Raw genomic sequence first — 15147 nt, forward strand, 5'->3', positions numbered from 1 at the left:
TCCCATATGCAGGCATTCAGGGGTTATCTACCTTCCGCGGACCTAGTGGCAGCACCATTTCCCGAAGCTCTCTGGTTACTCGGTGCCCCGGATTACAGGACCTCGTGGGAGCAAGCCTAGCCCCCCAGGACAAGGAAGGCATACGAAGGAGCGTTTCGTTCCTATTGTGCATTTTTGGGTCCAGCGGGAGGGGATAATTGGGGCCACGAGGAGTATGTTCTAAAGTTTTTGGTGGCACTCCACAAGGCAGGCCGATCTGCGGCATCGGCCAATAGGCACCGGGCCGCCATTGCATTCATGGCACAGGCGCATGGCATCAAGGACCCCACATCGTCCTTTCTGGTAAAGAAGGCACTATGTGGGTGGCAACGCCTCGAGGGTCATAGAGCTGACGAGAGGCGTCCGATTGGGTTAGAAAGATTGTCCCTGTTGATGTCAGTACTCCCCGCAACATGTTCCTCCCAGTCCGAGGCAGTGCTGTTCCGGGCCGCTTTCGCATTAGCATTCCATGGGGCTATGCGGGTGAGCGAGCTGGTGGCAAAAAATAAGCAGGATGTGGGGGGAGGACTGTGTCGGGAACACATTATGATCAAGGGTGATTCAATGGTAATCACAATAGCCATGTCCAAGACCGATCAAGGTGCTATGGGGGACAGTATTGTTGTCCAGCGCATGCGAGGGTCCCCCATGTGCCCGGTGAAATGCGTTGAGGATTATTTAGCGCAAAGGGCTGTAACATGGGGGGGAAGCTTGCTGAGACACACCGACGCCACCCCACTGACTAGGTTTCAGTTTCAGCGGGTATTTACAATGGCAATCGCGGCAGTGGGCCTGGACCCGGGCGATTTTGGGACCCATTCCTTTAGGATCGGGGCTGCTACAGAGGCTACAGCCAGGGGTCAAAGTGTGAAACAGGTGAAACAATTGGGGCGTTGGTCCTCGAACTGTTATAAAAGGTATGTGCGGTTGCACATGTTGTGAAGCCAATGTCATGCACTCACGCTTCTTGTCTTCTGTTTGGTTTACAGTTTCGCAAGCATACTATGCGGGGCGTACTGTGCAGTCGACCAGACACCTGGGGACCAGCGGTCAAAGATCACCGACTGTGGAGAGAGTGGTGTGGGTCGTGGGCCACTCATACGTGAGGCGTGCCGCGGACGTATTCAAAGCAGGTGACATGATTCACGCAGCTGGGGAATACGGGTACAGGGTGACCTTCTACGGAAGGGGCGGGCTCTGTATTGACCAATTTCAACGTTTTGTTGAGGGACTGTTAGAGCGGACAAGGTCACCGCCGTCTGTAATCATAGTACACCTGGGGGGCAATGATCTAGTGACGCTCGGTAGGCGAGTAATACTCGAGAGCATTCTATCCACTGTTAGCTGGTTGGCAAGAAGGGTCCCGGGGTGCACGATAGCATGGTCACACATGATTCCCAGAAAGGTGGCGGGGGGCCCTCTCAGTATCAGCTTTGAATCATTCTGTAAAGAAAGTCAATAACAAACTTGGTAGGTTGTTTTGCTCGGCGCAGTTGCACTGTATTCCGCATGGATGTATTCGGGGGGATCACATGTATCTCGAAGATGGGGTCCATTTGTCCCGGGAGGGGAATGTCTTACTCATAGGAGACTTCATAGGGTTTGTAAAAAGCATGACCTTTAGTAGGAGTGTGGGGGGCCGGATAGCCGGTCAACTATCCGGCCTGTGGCGGTAAGGTCATGATCGGTGAGCAGTAATTTCAAGGTCCCTAGAGGGGGGCGCCACCCATTATGGATGGGAGCGCCCGGGGGGATGCGGCCATTGGCCCCTCACACGGGGAGGCGGCACCCACTAAGTATGGGGTCGCCGAAGGGAAGGCAGTCATAGGCCCCTCCCAGGGGAGGAGGCGGCGAGATGCCGCTCCTACGAATTTCCCGGGGCCAGGATATCCGCGACGGCGGATGTGAGAAGCAGTGTGGGGTGGGAGGGGGGTCCACGCTACCTTCTAGACACCTCACACGAGTCCTCGGACGACCATTAAGATGGCGTCGAGTTAAATTAAGGGCCCCCGCTAAGACAAGGGAAATTGGAAGTTGGCACAGAGGTACAGTCCTCTGTGCGCCCGCCCCTCACACCGTGAGGGGGGAATGTTGGTAGTGGGGACCTGACACCGGTTACGACCTTGCCGTTGGCCCGTAATGTTAGGATGTACAATTTTATTTAGAAAGTATGCATTTGCAGGATGCTTAGACTCGGCTAGGAGAACCTTTGTATTAGAGATTTGTTAAGGTTAGCCAATGAACATGTCTGCATCGTAATGTCATAAATATAAAATTGTACATAATATGAAACTGTTATTTTAATGTTTTAATTTTGTTTCATATTTTAATAAATACGTCCGGGAGGGTAACTCCCTCCCGCCTTCCAAAAGTTCAGAACTGCGTCCGTCTTCCCATCCTTGGGGATTGTGTTGGGAGGGGGTGACAGGCATCCCGGCCATATGGAAAGGGGCGACCACTCGGTCCCCCCGAACGTATGGTAGGGGGCCCGGATCCCCCCGGGAAACCATTTTGGGCGGGGGGCGTGTTTCGGCTGGTATGCCCGAAGCGGCGTAGCCGGGGCGCGCCTTTTTCCCGCCCAAGGAGGGTTGTCCTAGACACCTACACCGTCGGCCACGCCCCGTAGGCGTACCTGTGGAGGGTACACGCCCTCCCGAAGAAGAATAAAAGGAGCAACAATCCAAGAAGCATCCTCTTGTTCCTGTGCTTGGAAGCTGCACCGTCTCGTTGCACGTGAGCCCTCGACGGAACAAGGAGCAATTTTTGACCCACCAGCCCCTTATGGCAACGTTAGTATTGCAATAAAATTGGTTTTGCTTTGATGATATCCTTTTCTCCTGATGTAGTGATTAATAAAGATGTCGATGTCTGTGCTGCAATAAAATGATGTACTGCATGATATCTTTCTCCCCAGTAAGGCTAGTATCACAGTCTAATTGAAAGATGTGTGGAATGTTTAAGTTAAAGACGATGAATATTGCAACGTAAAGTTTAATTTTCTTCTTCAATAGGTAGTTAAAACGTCGTATTTATTTTTTGGTCGGGCGGTAAGGTTATGATCGGTGAGCAGTAATTTCAAGGTCCCTAGAGGGGGGCGCCACCCATTATGGATGGGAGCGCCCGGGGGGAGGCGGCCATTGGCCCCTCACACGGGGAGGCGGCACCCACTAAGTATGGGGTCGCCGAAGGGAAGGCGGTCATAGGCCCCTCCCAGGGGAGGAGGCGGCGAGATGCCCCTCCTACGAATTTCCCAGGGCCAGGATATCCGCGACGGCGGATGTGAGAAGCAGTGTGGGGTGGGAGGGGGTCCACGCTACCTTCTAGACACCTCACACGAGTCCTCGGACGACCATTAAGATGGCGTCGAGTTAAATAAAGGGCCCCCGCTAAGACAAGGGAAATTGGAAGTTGGCACAGAGGTACAGTCCTCTGTGCGCCCGCCCCTCACACCGTGAGGGGGGAATGTTGGTAGTGGGGACCTGACACCGGTTACGACCTTGCCGTTGGCCCGTAATGTTAGGATGTACAATTTTATTTAGAAAGTATGCATTTGTAGGATGCTTAGACTCGGCTAGGAGAACCTTTGTATTAGAGATTTGTTAAGGTTAGCCAATGAACATGTCTGCATCGTAATGTCATAAATATAAAATTGTACATAATATGAAACTGTTATTTTAATATTTTAATTTTGTTTCATATTTTAATAAATACGGCCGGGAGGGTAACTCCCTCCCGCCTTCCAAAAGTTCAGAACTGCGTCCGTCTTCCCATCCTTGGGGATTGTGTTGGGAGGGGGTGACAGGCATCCCGGCCATATTGTGATTCCAAAGGTGGCACAATCAAACACAAAATGCTACAGGTTCGAGTCACGGAACTTAAAGAACGTCTGCCACTCGTGTTTGATATTCATACTCTTGGTCATCAGCGCATCAGAGTACACACTGTTGGTAAGTTTCTTGTTGACAAAGCAGCAAAGACAGCAGTAGCAACATATGTAGCAGTAGAAGTTACACGTTCCAAAAGTAAGATTGATGATGACATCTTGGCAGCCATTGCTGCAACAGAGAAGGGAGGTAATTACCCTAGCGGTTTCCTTTCTAAATACTCTCATCATTTAAGTCCTGATAAAGTTCCCTATGTGAGAATTAACAACGTTGGTGACAGATTGATTCCCAACGCGGACCGCAGGCAAACCTTGATAACAGCTGCTTATGAGGCCTTGGCCTCGTCGCATGTGGGCGTTTCAGCGACTGTCTCTATCTTACAGCAGCATTACTAGTTGTGCGGATTGTACAAACAGACACGTGATTATGTCCTTAATTGTGACATATGCCAACAGATTAAACCTGCAATTGCTGTGCGGCCACCACAAACAAAGTTGTACATATTTAATAAACCACTTGGGTGTGTTTATTTAGATCACTGCGGTCCTTTCTCCTCAGATACTGCATATAAGTACATCTTAGTTGCAGTAGGTTCGTGCATTTGCTTTTTTTGGCTCTAGCCACAACGTAGTGCTGGTGATCGAACTGTCAAACGGGATTTGAGGGTCTTTGTGAAAATGTTTGCATGTGGCACCCTTCATTCTGACCAGGGTCCAACGTTCACCTCTAAGGCGTACAAGGATGCCATGAGGTCTTTGTGGGTGCAGGTCAAATTTTCGTCTCCGTAGAGGCCTGAGGGCTATTCCGTTGTGGATTGAATGAACCGTGCAGGGTACAAGAACAGTAATTTTACCTCCACTTCCTTGTCGCAAGGATAACAGGTACATCTCCATTGACAATGTCAAATTACAGCGAGTGGCCGATTCTTATTAGTATGACTCCAGCGGTATCTTGTTCAGCAATGCTGAGAAAACTGTTTTGGCCTCGCAAACACCATCAGGCCTGGCTTTGCCATTGAGATGCATACAGTTTCTAATCCATTATTGAATTCACCGGCTGGTGATCCCCATGAAGATACTGAGTATACTTATCCCACAGATGTGTTGTTGCCTGATGTGCAGACAAGTGAGGTTGACCAGTCACGCTTTTCATTTGATACTGACTCTACCACATCGAGGTTCTTGTCGAAAATTTATATTTTTGCTGTTTAGTTTATAAAAAAAATTGATAACCCCTTGGACTTACATTTGCCTTGTACTTATTTCAATTTTTTTATTCATGTCAATTGCATTAGTAGTTGTATTTGTCCGCCTAATAAATGGACATTATGTTAAAGAACGATCTACAATTAGGTTAATTGATGGAACTTTGGCACCCCACTCCTCGTCCAACATCATGAAGAGGGACCAGACTTTTGTCAACATCACAGCTTGGCCTGAATTAGATGGGATTGTATGGGATGCTGTTAAAATTCAGTTACATGGCCCTCTGGTGGTTATAAATGTCCCTAATGTGCTTCGTGTTTCAATGGGGTATATTGTAAAACAAAACAAAACATACGCTCTGATTATTGGGATGTTCAAGCCATAGAGGCTCTTTTTTCGGATTTGAAATATTATGCTGCTTTTGATGCTGAAGATTTGTATTTAGACTCTGCTAATTATGCAGACTTATTCTGCTACCAACACTATGGCAATCATTTTCTTCATAAAGCAAACACGTTTAGAAATGTGGTTAATTATACAAAGTGGGAACATTGTCCGGCTCCCATTGAAGGCAGCTCCAAAACTCTTTTAAATAAGTTTACTTGTTTTACTGATTTTATTCAATACAATCCAGAAGCCTTTTATTTTAAGATGACTGCTAAGCCCTCTTCCAAAGTTAGACTCACCCACACTAAATTACTGCATTCAAAGACCTTTATCGATCAATTAGCTATAGCGGGTTATGAGCTGTGGAAAGATACTTTTTTTTTATTGAAAAATAAGGTGTAATTCCATTAAAATCCAATACATATTCAATAGAAAAATTATACATGTATAAAATTCAGAATGTAAAAAAAAAAAGTTAGTCAGCACAATACAAAAATAGTATAAATATGTACATTCATAATTCATAATTCATGGGGGGTTCATATTCCTATTATAAATACATTGATCAGTTTAAAACACTCATAAATAATGTAATTTATCTTTTTGTTAGTTCCTCCATTTCTTCAAGGGCTCCCAAATATTTCTACCAAATTCTCGAGCTGTCCTCCCCTTAAATCCATATAAACATGCTTCTAAGTTATGCATACCTAACAATCTGGATAACCACAATTGAAATGTAGGAGCAACGGTATCCTTCCACCCAGCCGAGACAAGAAGTCGTAATACCGCTACTGCAATGAACAATAACGCTTGGGTATCTCTCTCGACATGATGTTTATTGTCTATCCCTGTAATAACCAGGGTAGGGGATAGGTTGATATTAATACCTAGCAGCCCCTCCAAAAATAAAGTTATTTCATTGCGTAATAAGACCAAATTAGGGCAGTCATAAAACATATGCAATAGGTCTGCCGGGCCTGAGTTGCATTTGGGGCAATTATCATTTTCTCTAATTCCCCACCCATACAATTTCGCAGGGGTATGGTATAGGTTAAACAACGTCTTATAATGTTGAGACCTAAAGTTTACTGCACGAAAAACTTTCTTACTTAATATTAGGGCTAGGTCTATATCGACATCCGGATCCCCCAATTTCTATGCCCATGTGGCCTCTGTTTTCTCCAGATCGTCTGTGAGGGCGAGCAACGCAAAGTTGTAGGCAGTACCTATCTTCTTTCCCCCTTTTTTTAGGTACTCAGCCAGTTGACTATCTGGGGGTATCAAAATCTTTGGTCTTTGTGCTAATAGTGTTTGAGAAATTTGTTCATATAAAATCCAGTGGGTACCGGGGATCCCATACATCTTCTGTAGGTCGTCAAAGCTATAGAGAGCATCACCTTTCATGATATCACCCAGAGATCTTATCCCATGCTCGCTCCATACAGTACAGTACACTCTTTGGCCCAGATATGGAAATAGATTTGATTTCCAAAGATTTACATTAGTGTTTATTTTGGGAATCTTCATGATTTTACTGATAGCTGTGGAAAGATACTATTGATCTTAAGTCTGTTTGGGGTTCTAAAAGCTGGCAAGTGAACGGCACTGAAGCTTTGCATTGTGCATGTCTAATCCCGAACCACATGTTGTTTTTGAATTAGACTATTTCACAAACTACTTACTTTGGATTGGCAACATTTAAACAATTAAATATCCCTTCCATTCCTGAATTGGGGGAATACCCTACATGGAACAATCATACCGATAAGTCCCTGGATGAATTGCGGGCCCTAATAAAAAATTCCTCTTTTAATATTTCCAGCTTGGATCCCCAAGGTTGGTTATTATGGCCCCTGGCTATACACAGGTTAGGGTGGATCCCAGTTTTGAAAATGCCCATTCTGTTACTACCTATTCAGTAGGCAATCAATGTCAGAACTGGCTTAGGCATTCCACCTTAGCGTCAGTTAAGCTTCATTTGTCCAAATTGTCTGACGATGTTGATTTGAATGACTTTGTTAAAGGCCGTGTAGGAGGCAGGCCAAAAACATGTATATCTGCTATGTGCAACGAAATTTGGAAACTGTCTCAAATTGAAGGTGCTTCTAGATTGAGAGCCATTGATCACGCTAATTTAGAAAAAGTGCTTGCAGTTGTTGATAATAGCATCAATGCTCTTTCTTCCCAAATATACACATTAGATAATATTGTTTTATCTGTTGTTGATATTGTGCAGGATGAAGTATCTGTTTCGTACCATGGTCAAAATCAATTACGTTCTATTATGCAGTTTGCTTGGACTTTACAAACTCTTTTCTATATTTACCGTTTAATTTGACTGAAAAACAACAATTCATGTTCATGAAGGATGCTGCATATTCACTTTTGCATCCTTAAAAGTTGGAATCTTTACCTTTTTTTATTGCCGAATCTAATTCAGCTGTATGGCTCATTCATGCTTTAATAACACTGCCTTTTCCCTTGTTTAAATTCAATTCATATATGAAACACTATGCCATAGGCAGATATGAACCATTGGGAAGCGCCTATCTCCATGAGGTTTGGTCTCTCCCATTCACCTATACATGCCTGAGGGAGGGTAAAGAAGTTTATTTAAAGGCGGAGAGTGCACTTCTACACCTGATCAGTCACTGGTTTGCAAGAGCATACAATTGCACGTTACTAGCTAATGGTAGCTATTTAATTTTAACTAATGAAGATTACTGCTTCATGCTGGCAGGGATTCCGTATATTGTGACCGTCTTCCAACGTGTAGTCTTCTGTAAGAATGTGCTTTTCCCGCCTCCGCATGGGAAGCTTGATGTGTCAATCTTGCCTTCCATTCCGACCTTGAAAGCAGAGTTCTACAAGATAAGTCGAATAAGCACTATATTGTCCCAGAAAGAAGTTGCTCTTACTTTTTCCCGTGAAACATTTGGCAAACACCCGCACCGAGGTGCATGCACTTTTAAATACTTATCTCCCACTGCATTTCGGCGCTTTGATTCACACAATATTCAATGCCTCATCGACAAATGGCTTGGCGCATTTTTTTTAAAAAGTAAGCCCTGGCCTTGTGACTTCATTCCAAACTATGGGGCCTATTAGGATGGCGGACGGACCTGCGTCCGTCCACCACCCCCGAGGTGGAGGGATCGTCCACAGGGGCAGCGGCGGTCCCTCCGGTGCAATTAGGATGTGACCGCCACCCTGGCGGTCACATCCTGCATCTTTAACCTTCAAGCAGCACCCGCCGCAAGGTTAAAAATGCATGTTTAACATTTACATGCACAAAGCGGCAGGCACCGCGCGGTGCCTGCCGCTTTGTGCATGTAAATCCTGGGGGGTACCATAGGTACCCCTCATGTGCACCCCCCAACTCCGACTCTCTGGGGGCCCGCAACGGGCCCCCAAACACCAAAGACCACATGCTTTTCCACGGCAGAAAACCGGCAGTGGAAAAGCATGTTTCCGCATGAATCCTAATATGGCTGGCGGTATCTGATAGACACCGCCACCATATTAGAGCTTTTCCGTCGCGGGACCGTGGCGGAAAAGCGGCGGACGGTCTTCCCGTCCGCAGATGACCCCCTGCCATCCTAATCTGGCGGGGGTCTTTGCAATCACCACAGCGGTGAATCCGCATCCTCCGGGCCGGCGGTGGCTTCCGCCGGCCCGGAGGATGCGGTTTCACCGCAATCCTAATCGGCCCCTATATTTGGTGTGATATTGGCATTTTTTTATTCTATTTTTTCCAGCATCTTCGGGGGTTTACCATTAATTCTCGCCTTGGCTGCCGGTGTACTTCTGTTGATTGGCTTGCTCGGAAATGGCTGCACAGTCTGTGTCACAAGACAGCATACCCCGGCTGTTCCAACTTTGCAACCGGATCCTTGAATACTATGCAACGCTACCTCTTGCCACCTTGAGTGTAGCATATGGATTATCCTTACGGTATTTGTACTTTGCATACGTGCAACCTGTTTTCCATTGCCTGGAGTGCTGGATTGCTGTTTTGAAAGGGCTCTGGATTTGTGTCTCTGCAATACGGTGTCTCCTGACTAATGAGTTCCTTAGTAGCTCATGAGTTGGACTGTTCTGGTATCGGGATTATGGCCTCGTGGCGGCGCATGGAGTCCTAGGAAATTGGAAGTCATGTGCGCTGCACATGACTTCCTGGAACTCAGTTATATCAAAGAAAACCCAGGTTGTCCTCTGATGGTGCTAGAGGCTCCAGCTATCGAAGAACATGTATGTTCCTTCATGTTATTAAATTGGATGGCTGAACTATTTTCCGATGATAATAATGATTTCCTCTTGGAGGCAGTTGCAACGTACTGTGCCTATATGCTAATGGATTGAACTGACATATGTCTAGCTTCAACGCGTACTGTACTCGAGAAAGATTTTTTCTTTTTTTCCATTTTCATGATGGGCTGTGAACTGCCCCTTATTGTTTTATTAAATGTTTCCTTACTACTTTGAACTTATTACTTCCAATTATCCAGTTCGGCGATTTTTGAACTTGGTTTTGTCTCACTCGAATTTGAACTCTGCGTTCCTAAAATTGCCTCCCTTCTTGTATGTGTTCTGATCAGGGTAGGGTGTAGTGAAGACAGGGTCCTGCTTCCAAAGATTGCTATGTTAGCATAAGCTTATTAGAAGATTAAACGCCATTTTGCCACTTTGCAGCTTTTGCACACAACACTACATATGTGCTGTTGTAAGTTAGACTGCATGGTTTGCTCGCATGAGAACGGCTTGTTTTTAACATCCCTAGACTTACATTGCGACCTTAGTCTGTACACTGTGTGCAGAAATCTTCAAGGTCACCATAACAATGTATGCTGTTATTCAGGTTGATCGCCCCACGCTGTAGACACAGCATGAACACAGCTGCAGCTAATTGAAATTCTAGCGCCTTTAATATTGCACTGCATGCATGATTTGGGCACTTGAAGAGAAACCTTTTCCAGAGAACTGTACTGATCCGGTGATGTGATTCACTACTGCTGATCTTGGAGGTATGGGATTCCCCATTCAAGCCTAAGAGACCTTCTATTATTATAAGACCTAGTTCCTAGCAGGTGAGGGTGGTTCACAAGGCACTATATGACCTGTTTCCACCATCATTAGAACATGATTTCTCCCTTTGTGTTTTATGGAATTGTAACAATGCTGATCATATTAGTTTTAATCATATGCCTGCTTATGTTAGCAAAACTACTGCATCTTTAAATCACGTCATTAAAATAAACATTTTAAACTTTTCTGTGTCTCTGATTACTGATGTTGTGGACTAGTAAGACAATAAAATGAAAGAGTGTTCTTGATTCCCACAATTCCTGAGAGGACCCTAAGTCGCATATTCTGGGTTGTCTAATCATTGGTAGCTTCGCTGTAGGACGGAGAGCTGATGAGACCCTGATGCTATTTGGATAGGGGTTCTGGGTACTGCAGTGAGTTTCTGGTACACCACAAGTCACTGAGGTCCTGGTTTCCTGCGCACAGTTCTGTGGCTACACAGAATCCTCTGCAACAATATCTGCGTTGCCATTTCAATACCCTTTTCAAGGCATGTAACCTGCAATTGAAAATGGTAGTGGAATGGCAACCCCCTCCTTCGGGAGGCATATGTAGTAAATACCTGGATTTGCACCCCAGATGCAGTTGGTGTTCTAAGAGTGGCAGTCTGCCTGTTAGGACTGACATACCCCCTCTCTGAGACCACCGCCGGACCATCCGGAAGACCAGGACAAAGCTCACGGGGCAGTCTCACCACAGGTTTGGTAGCCCCACAGGCCCTAAAAGAGTTATATTTAATAAGTATATTCCAATGGAAACCATTTATGGAAACAATTTTAACATTAGTAACATTCATGTATAAAAATATTTTTTTGCAAAAATCATATAAAACAAAATCATAATTCAAGCATAATTCATACATAAAAAGAAATCAAACAAATATGACTTAAAATTCAGTTTAATTATTGAGATAAATACTGCTAAATATTTACAAAATTAACGTAACAAAAGACATTAAAAAATATTTAATTTTAAAACAAATAACAGCCTAGAAAGTAAATAGATATGCAATTAATCTACTCAATTAAAACGTAAGAATTTTTATTTCAGCACTGAATCTCACTTATTTACTTTGGTCTCTAGTGATCTGTATAATCTTTTTTTCAGAATTAAGATGCTAGCTTTAGAGCACTCTGAGGATCGAAAGAAGCTAGAGGACCTTCTTGCACAAAGTGTTCCTGAGTCTATGAGGGTAAGGCAAGAAATTATTCATTCTTCTTTTCTGCTTTACCATTTAACCAGCACTGTCTAGTCAAGTAAAGTAACAGATACGAGCTAGTAGAGTGCAAGGAGACCATGAAGAAGATTTTAGGCAGGTGTAAAGAATCTGGTCTGAGTTGGTGAAAAGGAAATTAATGTCTTGTAGAAAAATACAACAAGCTGAAATCATGTTCATGGAGGTTCTACAGGAGAGCCAGGAGGAGATGGTATAGCTGAAACAAGTGACACAGTCAAGAAAGGAGGTATTGATGTTGATGCACACAATTTCAATAGGTTAGCAGGAGTGACTTTGGTGACTTTTTACCTCTAATGAGAAGATAAGGACAATCCCATTCTTAGCCCCTCAAAGCACTCTATTTTACCTGCTGATGGTCTAAAGAAAGAGTAAGCAATGGCTAGTAAATAAATACTTCCCTGTTTACTTTTTCTTAAAGTCACTCTTAAAGTCACTGCAACTGAGAAGAGTCGTAGAAAGTTCAGTGCCAAGGGACTTCATAAGGAATAACTGGCAATTTTAATTAGACTTTACTAAATGAGGTTTGATGGATAAAATAATTGAGATATACTGCTTACCAGAGAATTAAGATAACATCTGATTTAGTATAAAGTAGAGACATAAATAGCAACTGAAATGTATATTTCCTTATATGTAGACACATTGCAGTAGGTTATCAGTTAAATCAGTTTCAGATTTCAGAACCTCAAAAATGCATTTTCTTGTATAGCATCACAATTCTCATGTTAAATACACGTCATTTGCATGTACATTTACAGCAGACAATCATCTCCTAGTAGGTCATATTTTCTGTCAGTGAATTAAAACTGATGGACCACATGCATTACTTTCAAAGGGTGGTCTGGGAGAAGGCACCACTGACTGTACACCATTTCAATCTGGCATGTAGTCAGTGCTCCTTTGTCTCTATTCCTGCATTTCTAATCCAGCACAGACACAATAACCACACTCCATGCAAATGAGGGAATGCAGCTTTGAATTAGCGCTGGCACACATGTAGCATTGGCAGGATTTGTATTAAGGAAGGAGTCAGTCAAGCATTTGCTGCCACTTACTTAATCCAAAGTATCCATGGGGCATCACACATTAAGTGCCACGGCATGGGGGTGTAAAGGGCTTTCTGCATTCCTGTGGCAGACTCATTTTAAAGGGGCTGCATACCACTTGTTTGATGCCTTCTACAACGCAGACCATGCAAATAGAATCTTAAGGGGGTGTTCCATTATTTGCATTGTAGCGTTGTTCCATGCAAATGAGGAAACACTTTGCCCCAGGGCTGACTTAGACACACAGGCGCAGAGACACACATGTGATATATACAGAGATAAGCACAGAGACAAAAGAGCCATCAGGAGGCACACCAGCGGTGCGGCACTTGGAGGTGGCACACAGTCAGTGTTCCTCCTCTGGATATCCATCTAAAAAGGACAAAGTGGGTCCCAGGCACACCCCAGGCATCTCTCTGCAGGCAGATGTATTTACTCACTGAAGCCAACTGCAGGTGGCTTTCTGTTACCCTACAGATGCAGTCTGCATTTTCACCTTCACAGTGAAAGGCGAACCAGGTGCTTCCAAAAACCAAGTCCAACTTTGTGCTGTTTCAAGTGTAATGAGTTTATGGCTGCACTGGAGTCAGTGTATTTGTTGCTGAAATAGTGCAATGTCCTCCCTGCTCCCAGCGGCTAGGCTTAAGTGTGAAATAATTTTCAGGAATATGATCACATGTAAATATTTACTGTGTTTTTTTATTTTCATTCCTCCAATGTCTATGATAAAGCCTCCAGGTGCAGTCTGTCTTATTTAACACTTTCCTCTTAATCCCAGGTCTATGGTTCGGTTTTCTTCATAAACCGTGGAAATCCTTTAAATATGGAGGTTCTAGTGGATTCCTGGCCTGAATTTGAAACTGTAATTTGCAAGAAACGAGCAATGGTGAGCAAAATGATTGAGCTTGTTATGTCCAGGGCTAGCAGTGTCTATTACTGTTATCAACAATTTTGTAATATGATTAGGCACTGGAGAACTGGAGAGCTTTTCATAGTTAGTTAAGAGTTTGAAACTGTCCCTATTTGGTAGAAAACAAAATACCTTACTGTATTGATGCCAGCACCAACAGAAGCAAAGAAATATTTGCCGGTGTGAGGGATTTAACCTTATCACTGATCCCCACCAACTCAATCGGCTTCTCGCAGGATATGCAACAATCTCAAATTTTTTTGCCAAAAAGTTGCTGCCATTTACAGCAAATTTAATCTGCTTTGGGACATGACAGACCTTGCCAAATGCCTCAAGATATTTTTTAAACTAAAGAACCAGTGCTAACCACATAGCCTGTCATCATCCCAGAAGAAACTGCCTCCACCATGAGGTCCATTCACTCAGGGGACCGATCAGATTCTGCCAACACCACGTCCCTGGATCACTGTCAGATTATCGAACACACCAATATACAGAATGCAGAAATATTGTGTCAAAAATTTTGATTACAAAAATATTTTTTTCCTATACTTATGATGGTAAGTTCAGAAATAACCCCCAAAAAATATTGTTTACTATTACCACTCCAGTCTACCCAACAGTAGTGAAAGTGTTAGAATTCAAAGGGGTCAGTTTACTGCTCCAGTCCATGCAACAGTAGGAAAAGCATTAGACTTTGGATGGGTTAAATTTACTATTCCCAGTCCCATTTGAACAACAATAGGGAAAGTGTTGGACTCAAGACTGTACAGCAGTACAGAAAGTACATTGCTTCAAACACATAGCATATTTTAATAACCCTATTAGTTAGTTCACCAGAAACATAGAGCTCTTATTAGGAAAATGATATATGTAAAACTAAAAAAACAATTAAACAATTTACATGATTGTTTCTGGCATTTCAGCCGTCTTCAGCCCGTCTTGCTTGAATCCAGTGGCAAAGTGAGCAAGGGACTCACGTCTGAGCATACCCTGCCAACTTATGGCGAACAAAGCGGTACATAAGGGGGTGGTGATGGATTTGCCACTGGATTCAAGCAAGCCGGGCGGAAGACGGCTGAAATTCCAGAAACCGGTCCTCGGAAGCTTGTTTCCGGTCCAGGGAAGGCATGGCTTGGCAGTTCGGGCTGGACTGTTCCCATGAGGCACAGGGACAGACTGATTTGCATATGGCCATGTCTGAACTGGGGTGGCAGAGTGGGCTAAAGAACGGTGATGGATTAAACCCAGATCTGTTGACTGGGTGTGAGTGTTCGATTGGTTCATATGCTCCGACCATCAACACCCCCTTTTGTACCACTATCTGCAATGCAGGGCTGATGGTTTAGCCCCA

General features: G+C 44.2%; 1 protein-coding gene across 1 annotated transcript in view; it reads left to right on the forward strand.

Annotated features, from left to right (window-relative positions):
- The window catches only part of LOC147734917 (glycine N-acyltransferase-like), a 124262-nt gene that overhangs the window by 62131 nt on the left and 46984 nt on the right, over positions 1 to 15147 (forward strand). Inside the window, exons 2-3 of the mRNA XM_086953684.1 lie at positions 11708 to 11792; positions 13662 to 13769. Of these exons, the coding sequence (XP_086809810.1) occupies positions 11715 to 11792; positions 13662 to 13769 (186 nt within the window). The 5' untranslated portion in view covers positions 11708 to 11714. The remainder of the gene's footprint in view (positions 1 to 11707; positions 11793 to 13661; positions 13770 to 15147) is intronic.

The sequence above is a fragment of the Lissotriton vulgaris genome, chromosome 1_2 (genome assembly GCF_964263255.1).
Source record: "Lissotriton vulgaris chromosome 1_2, aLisVul1.2, whole genome shotgun sequence".
Lineage (NCBI taxonomy): Eukaryota > Metazoa > Chordata > Amphibia > Caudata > Salamandridae > Lissotriton > Lissotriton vulgaris.